The 12,269-nt window shown below is 41.6% G+C and overlaps 1 protein-coding gene across 2 annotated transcripts; it reads right to left on the bottom strand.

Annotated features, from left to right (window-relative positions):
* Nucleotides 1-1,742: 1,742 nt before the first annotated feature.
* On the bottom strand, nucleotides 1,743-9,376 carry SLBP (stem-loop histone mRNA binding protein). Of its 2 annotated transcripts, XM_059845353.1 has the most exons (8): nucleotides 9,017-9,373; nucleotides 8,585-8,716; nucleotides 6,344-6,448; nucleotides 5,755-5,814; nucleotides 5,373-5,504; nucleotides 4,635-4,784; nucleotides 3,374-3,458; nucleotides 1,743-2,677 (listed from the first exon to the last, which is right to left on the bottom strand). In XM_059845353.1, the coding sequence occupies exons 1-8, from the start codon at nucleotides 9,058-9,060 to the stop codon at nucleotides 2,561-2,563; spliced, it is 825 nt and encodes a 274-aa protein (XP_059701336.1). In that variant the 5' UTR covers nucleotides 9,061-9,373; the 3' UTR covers nucleotides 1,743-2,560. The 2 variants fall into 2 exon arrangements, with proteins under 2 accessions (XP_059701336.1, XP_059701337.1); XM_059845354.1 differs by lacking the exon at nucleotides 4,635-4,784 and having other exon boundaries at nucleotides 9,017-9,376.
* Between the last annotated feature and the right edge of the window lie 2,893 nt (nucleotides 9,377-12,269).

Genomic DNA, 12,269 nt, shown 5'->3' with positions numbered 1-12,269 from the left:
GTAGTGAAGACATTGCTGTGGGTGGCCAGCTCCTTCAGGAAAAAGTAACAAATCTGAGCCTGATTCACAAACACCTACTGAACACAGATCAGCTACTTTTCTAGTCTGGATCATACCCACCTGGTTCCTGGGTCAGTGTGCTGCACAGAGCTGAAAGCTGAACAGCACCTCAGATTGCTTTTCATGACATCAACAGAATTAAGATACCTGTAAGCAAGCTGGAGCACACCACAGGAAAACAAGGGATAGACTAGCCAAAAAAACCCCAAAAAACAGTGACATAGAATGTTACAGTCTGAAGCAGAAGTGACAGAGCACACTGAAAGGTTACAGAATAGAGCAGAAATGGAACAGAGAGAAGCAATACCCATCTCAGCAGGGCAGGGTCATGTACAGGAGGGCACAGTTCAGAGGGCAGGGCACAGTCAATGCAGGAGGGTCATATCCCAAGGCCTGTGCTGAGAACCTTGTCTGAGTTGTAGCAGGTTAGTTGGACTAATTTCAAATTATATACCACATTATGGACTAACCACTGTGCAGAAATTTAAAAGCACCTCAAGCCATTTGCTAAAGGAGAATTATTTGTTGTGTGCTCCATTATAACAGAGAAGTGCATCCCAGTTGTTTGCCTGAACCCTGCCCAGGGATTAGTGTTCTTCACAATATTTTCCCCACATTCCACCCCAGAGCTGGATGCAGCACTCAAGGTGGGGTCTCTCAGAGGGGCAGAGTCCCCATCCTTGCCCTGGGGGTCATGCTGCTCTTGGTGCAGCCCAGGACACAGCTGCTTTTCTGAGCTGTGAGTGCACATGGTTGAGTCACTTCAAGTTTCTCATCCACCCATCAACATCCCCAAGTCCTTCCCCTCAGGGCTGCTCTCCATCTGCTCCTCCCCCAGCCTGCATCTTTGCTTGAGAGATTGTCCCAACCCATGTGCTTCCTTATTTCAAAACCAGGTGTAAGTAACCTTACCCCTCAGAAGCCTCTAAACAATCTCTTGAATATCCCACTGATCCAACCTGTTTGGGTAGCTACAGTAGGATAGAAAAACTTCTTTTAAAGAAACCAATTCTACTGGCAGTTCTGATACTCAGCTACAGACTGACACACCAAAAATACCTAAGAACAACCAGGAACAGTGTGGCCAGAAAATGTGACATGAGAAAAGCAATCTGGGAAGGACAGAGGGTGCAGAGTGCAGGTAGAAGGCAGCTACCATTTTGTTGCCTTCTCTGGAAAAATACATGTTAGGAAGGCTGTCTCCTTAACCTCAGAGCTGAGCACCAACCATATCCCAATGCCACTGCTTCCTCTTGGAGGTTTTCCTGATTTCAGAAGTGCCTAACAAATCAGACAGCTGTAAGCAATATTACTAGTTACTTGAGTTGACAAGTTTAAGGGGTGTAACATCAACAGCCAGGAATTCAATTTTAAGAGATAAAACCAGGTGAGGTGACTGTAAAAGATGTCATGTAAGTGAAGAATTGTTCACCCAGCTCTTCTAGCAGCTTTTCCTAGAGAAGAGAACTTGGCAACCAGCTAATGAATATCTACTAAACAAAATTGTCTCAAATTCACTCTGGTGGCCATGTAAATAGATTTTAAGGTCTCCTCAAAGTCAGAGGATGGTGCTAACAGAGACATATCCTGGCTTAGTACCAACATCAGGCACTTGGTTTTCAGCATTTCCCTACATTTCATTATGCACAGAGCACTGCTAGCAGGAAATGAAGAGTCATATGTAAAAGTAAACGCAGTTCTGTTTATTTTCCAGCAACATCCCACACAAAAGCAATAGAAACACGAACTGCTCTCAGCAGAAAATCTGTACAGCTGGTAACATTTACAACAGTTTTACATTTAAAACCAGAAAACTGAAAGAATCAAACACTTTCCCTAAACATTGTTTTCTTGACTGCATTAATAAATGACTGATGACTATTTACAAATTTCAAGTTAAGGCTACTACTTCTAAAAAAAACCCCAACATTATTGCATAGTCTTTACCATGTTGACCTCCAGTTTCTTGAGGGTATTAAACTTCCAATTGTTTCTGAAAATTTTTTGCAAAAAAAGTGTTTTTTTAAGGTCAGGTAGTTAAACTTACAGTAACTGCAGTAGATGGGCATTACTTCATGTCAGGTGTGTTACAAGAGCCATATGTAAAACCAAGGAAACATTAAAAAAATCCCCCTACTTGGCTCTTGATCTGCAGGTGGACAACTGAAATCATGTTCACAGTGGGGGAGGGAGTGGGGGAAATTGGTAAGATCTTGCTGTGCTATTTATAATTACTAGAGGATAGCACTGCCATTGGCTAGTTTTACTACTGACAAGTTTTATAAAAAAATCTGATATACATAAATTAAAAATTAACAAGAAGTCACAAAACTTAATTGCAATTTTACATAAGTTTTGTCTGGAGAATACCCAGACCAATCACAGCTTTGAGAACAGTCTTCAGCTTTGCTTATGCTTTCTTACTATTAACAGGTTATGGATCAAGCTAAACTCACAAATTTAAAAGAAACTTTCTCTAAAACAGTTTGCACAAGACTATTTAACTCACAGTATCAAATTCTTTCAGTGGCTCACTCAAACACACTTCCAAGTCAAATTCTCCTTCTGCTTGATAGTCAACATGTCTAACTTTGGTGGGAGTGCCAGAACAGGTATCCTGGAAGGGAAAGGCAATTAATGATTACTAGTTAAGTAGAGGTTATTAGTACAGGTAATTCAATTAACTTCTGTAATTCATTTAGACCACCATATAACAAAGGCTTACAAATGCTTTAAAAGCCATAAAAACTCAATGCTAGTCTTAATTTTAAAGAGATGTTGGCTTCTGCCCATCCAACCACATTTGAAGATACCTTGCAAATGCTCCAAGGACCTATACGTGCAAACATTAAAACATTACACAGATTTAATATTAAAAAAATAAATCCAGTAAGACAAGCATTCCTAGATCTTTAGTGCTCAGCTGTACCAAGTGCTTTCTGGACATAAAGGAGCCTACTTCTGTGTGACAAGGAAATTCCACCCTATTTTAATATTAGATATTGCAATCTAAAGTAGTATTTCAACTACATTACAGTTCATAACTGATTTGCTTTCAACAAATAAATTTGTAGGCTATGAAAAAATGGGATATTTTTAATTTGAGATTATTAAGTTCTAATTCTCTAAGACTACAAACAAGATAATGGCTATAGCTGGAAAATACCTGAATTTCAAGATTGCTCAGCTTCATGAACAGTCCCTAAACAAAGTAGGTTATGGGATCTGTGAGGTATTCAGGCTGCTCTGGATATAATTCTAAACAATGAACCAATTATCAACAAATAGTTATGCATATGACAGATATGCTTACATCATTATCTTGACAGCTCGTTTGAGATTCAGTAGAATTGCTTCCAACAGATTCTGTCTCCATCTCACCAAGGTCAACAGGACAACTGTAAAATCATTTAGAAGAATATAGCATAAAACAAATCGATTTTTTAGTGTTAAGATGCACTTTGTTGTGCAGTTCTGAAAAAAATGGCCAGAAGAGAGCAAAGAGACCTACAGAGATCACAGGGACAGTGATGGCAAACTGGGGAGACAAACAGAAATGCAGGACAGTTCAGTAGTGCCAAAATGGCCAAGGACTGAATTAAAAGTCTTGAGACTGAATACTGCAACTTGTCAAAGACAAACCCAGTGTTCAAGCAATGCCTCAATGCAAATGTTACAGAAGAGGAATGACATTTTTTTTTTTGCTTTGCAAAGATTTAGTATCCATTATACAGAGCATCTGAAGGTAGCATTTCAACACCAATGCACACAGCAGGGTTCTGGCTGAAGGACCAACTCCCCTCACACTGACAGCAAGTAAAGGGAAGCTAAAAGGAAGCTTTTCTTTTAAATCCTATTGCCCTGCAGTAGTTTTAAAATCAGCATTCCATTGAGGAAAAACACTATTAACACAAAACTGCCTGCTGAGGAGTTAAGTTTCATCTTTGTCCCCCTCATTCTCTACTGCAAGTTCTATGTCATGTTGCTGATTAGCTGTATTGCTTTCAACAAAGGCATCTGTCTACATCTTCTAGAGCTTGGGCTGTGAACACTTGTGGCCATGCTTTGAGCTTGGGATGAGTTCACAATTCTCCCTCTCTGGATAAGAAGCATTTTATACCACTGTTCTTGAACTAGCAAGTGAGAAGAGCGAGGCAGGTTCCTGTACACTGGATTGGTCCAAGCTCAATATTCAGACCTGCCATTAGTGAGAACTCTCCAGCACTGCTCCTACCAGCTAATGTGAAGACTGCTCTGAAAGAATTGGCTCCTGCTGATGGAGTGGTGATTATTTTACAAAGCAGACAGAACTGGCTCTGCTTTCACCATTAAAAAAGTGAGGGATATGGATGTATGCACTTCCAAGGACACTGGGCAAGGACCAGGAAGCTGCTGGATATTTTGACTCAGAAGGAATTGAACACCACTAAGTGTGGATAAATAATTAGGAAAAACATTCAGCACTCACTGACTTGTCTCAAAAAGAGCTATGCTGGGGGTGGTGTTTATTTCTTAAACGTGAGACTTCACATCATAATTTCTTAAACAGCACTTTGAATACTCTGTGTACATACATTTCCTGCAGATCACATCCCCCTTCAGTTGGAGGATCCCAGGAATGCAGTGCAACCTTCCACAGTTTGATCTGCTGGTCCCATGACCTACGGCTGTACTTCTTAAATTTGTTTGGAGTTCTGGGATGAACTCCTGGTATACGATGGCATCTATTCAGATATCAGACATGAAAAATTATCAGTGCTTTATTCACACATACATAACATACCTTTAAATGTTAACTGACTGTATTATTTATGAGAAAAGACCAATGTGCAATTCCAGCATTCAAGCAAAAGTTTGCCAGCTCCATACAAAGTTCTTCATTTTTCTGACTCCAAGTCAAGTGAAATAATAATAGTTATAAAGAATTATCATTCATAGGTCTGAAAACTTAATTCCAAACTCAACAGCAACTGTAGCCCATTTTGTCTTGTAGTTAACTAATGAGAAAACTGACTGCATAAAAGCAGTTTCATTTCCTCTCATTGACAAGCACATCCAAAAGAACTTTCATTTCCATTTCAGCAGCATGAGGTATTTCTTATATACTGACTCATTAAAATAAACCCTTAAGCCACACCTCAGTTGACTGTTAGTGTGATCTAACAGTTCAAAAATGTCTTAAAAGTTTAATTTGTAGATGCCTTCTATTTAAATGTGTATTGGATACCAAGTTTAGTACATTAATGTGCTTATAAAGAACAGGTATGACTTGCAGGTGGACATTTAGTTTTCCAGAAAGTCAAGCAGCTTACCTAGGAACTTCTTTAATGTATCTATCATATGCAATCGTGTTTTTTCCATAGTTTATCTGTTTTTGTCTTCTCATCAAAACCACCTCATCTGTCTCAAGTTCTACTGCCACCGTGGACTCCTTTGAATCAGAACTGAAGAAAAAAAACCATTATAGGTTTGAGACTATTAAAACACCAGTGACACTCAAACAAACCCACTTCTAAAAGCCTATAAATAAACATGTTAAAACTTTTCAAACAAATGCTTGGGGTGTTACTAAACCATGGTGTTGGAACAGACTTGATATGAACTATTTTAAACTGCATATTTTAAGAAACAACATTGTTCAATGAAAATTCTACTTTCAAGATTTTCCTCAGTGAAGTTAGAAATTTAACCTACCTTCCTGAGGAGGACTTCCTTTCTCTTGAAAATTCATTTATCAGGAGCTTTCTTCTGTGTCTGTAAGAATTCAAATCAGTTTTAAGAAAATATATACACCAAGAGGAACATGAAGGCTGCACTGTCACAGCTCAGAGCTGAATTAACTTTTCAGAAAAGCAGCAGCACCCCACACTGCAAAGACCTTTTTGCTATGAAATGGATGTTTCAGTTTTCCCTTAAAAAACAATAAAAACACAAGGACTTTCTTTTCCTGACTATATTTCTCTAAAGCAAAATCTTATAGCAATGATAGAATAAAAACCAGTCCTTATTGAGAGGGTGTTTGAAGTATTTTAATCTAAGAAATTCAGGAAAAGCTTCTTCCAAAAGGGAGATATTTAGGGATACACATCCAATCTCCAGAGAGTATCCCATGACATTCCTGCAGGACTGAACCCAAAGCTGATCTAAAAGGAGCAGACAAGAGGCTAAGGTTGGCCTGATTTTACTACAATGGTGAAGTTAAAAATACAAGTTGAAACAGATTCTACAAGATAACTTCCATTTCTCTTCCTTTTACCACTTCATCTTAAACACCCAGGGGTACCTTGCAATTTCTTTGTGAACATTGGTCCTCATTTCATCTTCTTCCACTGCAGTTCCCCAGTCTAAACACCTGGGAAGGGGTCCAGGACCTTCTGGTGTTGTAAAACTAGAAAGAAAAAAAAAAAAAAATCAAGGCTCTGTGTTAAAAGTTTGGGTTATTATATTTACCTCTCCCACTAACAGCTTGATCCCTTACACATGATTATTTACAATACTCAAAATGGCTGTGAAAACCTTGTGTTCTATTAAAATTTTATCACTGTAAAATTAAACATCAGTTGTGACTTCCACCTTGAGGTTGTGTGGTTTGTGTTGGGTTTTCTTAAAATTGATGTAGGTATCTATAGAAACATACCACTGTAGCTTGATAACCCAGCTCGTGTTCTTCAGAAAATGGTACATGAAATACCAACTTTATTCCTTTACTCACTTGTTTTCACTCCACTAAATGACTTAGCAATTATTTATACTTTGATGACTGCAGACTCATTAGCTATATAAGAGATAAAAGCTGAAGCACAGAATTAAGTTGTAAAGCTAATTATTAAAATTACATGATACCACCAGGAGTTGTTCCATGTAAATATATGCCTAGTAGAGAAGGTGAAGGCACAAAACCATCCTATTTTAGCTAGGAAACAGAGATTTGCTCTGACTTTGCAAACTTTGCTGCAGCCCAGGTTCAGACTCTTGCAGGGGATTAAGCCCATATCCCCTCCCAACCCTCTACTGCTGCCTGCAGTCAGATTATTCAGTGTTTCCCCTGTCTGTCTTCCTGATGACCAATCTTCCCTAAGTAAAACTCAAAACTATCCTGCAGAGCTTTTTCAGCAGATCTGGAAATGCTCTGGAGACTTTCCAGGATTCTGTGCAAACATGTCCCCTGGAGTCAGGGAATTAGATCCATCTGCACTAAAACCAGCTCCAACTCCCTCCCTGCTCCTAAAATGGTTTGCACAACTTTAAGCAATTTGTTAAATTCAAATGAAAAGTTATTTTTAGATGAAACCCAGTTACCAACTCGGCAAAATTAAAAATCCATAGCATACAGTACAGGTCCCTCTGCAAAGATCTGTTCAAGCTCCAAGGATTTTTAATTTTTGCTTATACCAATTTCTAGATTTGTAGAGAATACAGGCCACATTCTGTTATTGCTCTCCCGTGGTAGAGAACAAACAGCAGAATCCCAGTTGGTCCCAGCTCCTGAGTTTTTCCCTCAACACTGTGATGTGATACCTTTTTATATTTATTTGATTCTGTACCTGTGCTGTGATTATCAAGATGACCCAGCCTCCATCCCGATCCTCTTTACTTTTGGGAATTTTAATTTGACATGGTCAGATTGGCATAAACAAAAAGTAGTTTTGGCAGAGGAAGAGAACAACTTCAGAGCTCAATCCAAAGTGAAACCAGGAAGCATTTCTGCACAATTCAATACTGGGAGACAGACAGAAGTGTTGCTTATTTACATTGAAACTATCTGTAAAGTTTTATCCTTGTACTGCTGTTCAACTATGCTTCCTGGAATTAGTTTAAGCTACTCTGGATAATGTAACTTGAGCCACTGACCAACGTGTTCCCTGCTTATTGTCAGCAAAGGAAAATGGATGGGCACAACCTACCCCTGTTCAAGAAACCTTGATTCAATCAACTGGGCTGAGGGGACAAGTTCCATCCACAGATCAAAGTGATTAAAGAGACCGTGGCATGAATAGCTCAGACTAAAAATGTGATATAAAATAAGATATTTAAGTCTAGCTGCGCTGGCAAACACAGAAGGCAGCGTTATGGGGTGACCTCAAAAGTGGATTCCCCCACAAATGTGCTGAAATATAACACAGCTTCTCTGTACTCCCTTCAGAAACAGAAAATAGATGATTTCTAAAAATTGAATTTTTGTCATTTACTTCAATTTTACAACAACTCTTTGTACAGCTTGTATTTACATAATGGGCCTGTACAGTATTAATCCTCGATAAACAGCAGTAAACCAACACGAAATAGGATATAAATTATCAAGGACATATTTCAAGAGGTAAGAATGAAAAATGCTGACTCTTAAGAACTGACTCCAAGATAAGAGGACTGCCCTCGATCATTTTCCCTCCTTTAGGACCAGCTATTTGTGGCTGATAAGCGATTGATAAACAGGCAGGGCTAGGAAAACTGAGCAGAAGGGTCAGTACAACAGATCCCGGGGAACAAAAGAGCAGGAAATCGCTGCCATTGTCACCATGCTCACCTGTCCAGCCGGCTGTCCTCAGGCCTGGGCTTGTTTTCCTCAAACTCGGAGGATTCGGACTCGTTCTGCCTCCGCCGCTTCCCATCGGCGCCGCGCTTCCGCGCCTGGGCCCAGCGCGGGGGGTGCTGCGAGCTGGGGACAAACACAGCGACACACGGGCACCCGGCTGGGCTTCAGGGCTTTAACCTCCTTCAGAGACCGCGCTTATTTACCCGTTTCACTCCCACCAAACGCAGGGAGGCGAAGCCACTCGCTGCGGGCCCCCTGAGGGAGCTCAGCGCCGACCCCCCCCACCCCCCCCACGCCCTCAGAGAGCTCCGCCGCGGGACGGCGGGGAGCAAGGGCCGAGGAGCACGGAGGGAGCGAGGCACAGGAAGCACAGGGGGAGCGAGGACCGGCGCCGCCACCCCCGCCTCAGCCCGGCGGCCTTACCTGCTCTTGGTGCTGCCGTGCGGGCTCCTCTGGCGGAAGGACATGGCGCGGGGTATACTCGGCAGGGAGGCCTGGAGGCAGAGCCGGGCGCGGGGAGCTGAGGAGGCCGGTGAAGGGGAGCTGGGAGGTGAGGGACTGGGAGGTGAGGGCGGCTGAGGCAGGCGGTGAGGCTGAGGCAGAACCGAGGGAGCGCTGCCGCCTTCCCGCTCAGCCCCTTCGCATCTCCCGCCGGCGCTGAGCGACACGCCCGCTCCGCCTCCCCGCGGGGCGCCTCTACGAAGACAGGTGCGGAGGGGGGGCGAGCGGGAAGGCGCAGCGGCAGCCCCGCGCCCTTAGACGCTCACACTCATCCCCCACCCCCCCGCCAGGGTAATGGCTTAGCCCGCTTCTCCCGGCCCCGCCCCCGGGGCGTGTTGGCGGGAGAATCGAGCGCGGCGGCGCGCGGTTTTGGCGCGCTGTGGCGGCGGGACTCACGTGAAACAACAGGGAAAAATTCAGCCCAAACAAAAAGGAAAATACAAATTCCCGCGAGTTAAATATTAAGGATGACGGTCCCCAGTGTGAAAAATGCGTATTTTATGATTGGCTTTTCGCAAATATTAAAATGAATATTATATGTGTTATGTTAGAAAGTTATGCTGTATTAATTTTCTTAAGTAATGCGTTAAATATAGTCTTAGGTTATAACATAATGTTAAAATAGAAACTATGCTACGTAAGATACTTTTTTTAGAGAGAGGACTTGCACCGAGATAGCAGCCTAAATCTTTCAGAGGAAAATAATTTACTGCTCTCTTATCAGAAGAAACTAACTTCTTCCTGCCTCGCTCAGCTGAAGACGCATTCAGGATTAAGAGGAAGAAGCCGACACTAACCAGACAGAATCCTTTGTTTGAATGGAATTTATGCATCATGTATGAGGTGTATGAATAGGCACCAGGCTATTGCTTTTAAGGGTTAATCCTCTGTTAACGTGGGTCCTTTTTCGGGCTTATTTTGCCCAGAAAGAGGTACCCCGACTGTCCGTAGCTCTTTGTTCTTATTGTCTCGTATTGTCCTAAATCCTAATTGTCCAAATTTTCATTACTCTAATTCTATAACTATTTTTATAACAATTTTATTACTATTAAACTTTTAAAATTTTAAAAACAAGTGATTGGCGTTTTTCACACCTGGCAAAGCTTTACGAGTTGATGAAGCTCACAGGGTAGTTCAAGGGGCAGTTCAAAACCCACTCCAGAGAACTACCACAGCAATTTCACAGTGACATGGCTTGTTGGGTAATGACAGGTGATTATGCCTTGGTTCATGGATCTTTCTGGGGTTTTTACTTGCACAGTGAGATCCTGTTGGTCCTGCTATTGGCCATACACTCACATTTTAGAACAGTAATTTAGAAACAACCTGAAGAGCTCCAGCAGAACACAAACAGCTTTTAACAATAATACATTTGCAGCCTGAAGACTGGTGGAACACTTCAAAGAGATGGTTTTCTTCTGGCCTTACAGTGGCAGGATTACTAAGGTTGAAAAAGCCTTACAATAACAGGTTCATTAAGGATGGAAGAGCCCTCAAAGATCATCAAGTACAACCATTATTAACGAGGCATTGCTAAGTCCATTGCTAAACCACGTCCCCAAGTACCACATCAGAAGTACCAAAACAGATGGCAGAAGTAGCAAACAAAAATTTGTTTGGTGGGTTTTTCTAATCAGCCTAAAACACTAAAGCAACTATCCAAGTGCAGCAATGGGTTTGGAGAAACTTTCTGAGCACACAATAACATGTGGTGCTTAGTTTTGCTTTTTTTTTTTTTTAATAAAGATACACTTCAGCCTTGCTATGCATGAAGGGATTTACTTTGAAAATTCCATTCCTATTGCCTGGCCTTACTGTGTTAAATTTTGTACAAACTCACATCTTCTGTGTGGCATCTGCATGAATATCCACATTCCTGCAGAAAAGTCTGCTCTGCTGGCACCCCTCCTTTCCCAGTACTACGGAAAATAGAACTGTGTTCTTGTACCAAGGTCATGCTTGGTGCAAGACCTTGCAGAGGTTCAAAACATTCACAAACAAACTCCCCTCCCTTCAGCCTGGCTCTGACAAAAGCTAGACCAGCATGTTTACCGGAACACACCCAAGCAAGGCAGACAGAGGACAGCTACAGCCTGGAAACCACACTGTACTTTTAGCACAACACCATCTACAAATGAAATTTAGTTTATCCAGCAGAACTATCTGCTGGGACACAGCTCAGGGATTCCAGCTGCACTGCATCTTTCTATCCTTGTCAGCAAAAAATATCCTTCAGAAAAGCAGTTTCAGACCACGGTGGGAATTTAAGGGGAGGAGATATCCTCAGCTGTGACCTCAAAAGAGTTTTAGAAACAAAACAAAGTACACACAACCCGTGGCATTTCAGAACTGGTGGTGAAGGATGGTTTCCACAAACACAGATAATGTATCATCTATAAGGAGATTCTCCCAGTGGAAGCATGCCAACAGAAGATACTTGTCACTTCTAGGGAGAAACTGAAACCTGTCTGCTGAAGTTCAGGGTATATTTTGGTTTAATTATAAACTGAGCACAGATTTATGCAGAGGAGATTTAATTAAGTTGGGTAAAATTAAAGGAAAAACTGGGGGTGGAGTGCCAGACTTCTGCTTCACTTACCTCAGTTGCAAGCTCTGTGTCAGACAGCCTTGGGTAGGTAAACAAGTGCATGGACAGGCTGCATTCCAGTTTTGAGTGCTCTATTTAGACTAATGAGGTTACTAATTAGAACACAGGATGATTCTACATCCACTGGCAGCACTGCATGAAATTACTTTAGCAGACCTCAAACTTGATCTGCTGTTTCATTCCTTCCCTTGTGCTACCATAGCTTGTTCAAGCACACAGAATCTGGGTTAGGGAATAAATCTGCCCAAAGTTTAACTTCCACAGGCAGATTGGTTATGCTATGTCTAGTCTAATATCTTCAACCAAGAAATACAAAGATCTTTTAAGGACTGCTGAATTGCAAAATCCTATGGGGATGTGTCTCTAAATCCATTGCAGGCCATGTCTATCACAGGCAAAAGCTTAAAGGGACTTAATACTCATAAAATACTTAAGATGAGTTTTTCTTGACAGCCTATTACTCTTACCAAGCAGTTCCATCTTCTCCAGCAGGATCCCTTTCCATGGCAGAATGGGTGCTGGGACTTCATGGGCTCCTTCCCACTCAGTTAAAATTCCTTAAAACTG

Source organism: Haemorhous mexicanus, chromosome 4 (assembly GCF_027477595.1).
Source record: "Haemorhous mexicanus isolate bHaeMex1 chromosome 4, bHaeMex1.pri, whole genome shotgun sequence".
NCBI classification, from domain to species: Eukaryota; Metazoa; Chordata; class Aves; order Passeriformes; family Fringillidae; genus Haemorhous; species Haemorhous mexicanus.
This window is presented reverse-complemented; position numbering and strand designations above follow the sequence as displayed.

What these genes read in the sequence shown, in the direction of transcription:
- SLBP (XM_059845353.1), bottom strand. Translation starts at nt 9,060, where the DNA reads ATGTCCTTCCGCCAGAGGAGCCCGCACGGCAGCACCAAGAGCAG. An exon ending in GTTCACAAAGAAATTGCAAG is followed by an intron (nt 5,815 to 6,343) that starts GTACCCCTGGGT and finishes GAATTCTTACAG; the next exon opens with ACACAGAAGAAAGCTCCTGA. An exon ending in CGAGCTGTCAAGATAATGAT is followed by an intron (nt 2,678 to 3,373) that starts GTAAGCATATCT and finishes TTTCCCTTCCAG; the next exon opens with GATACCTGTTCTGGCACTCC.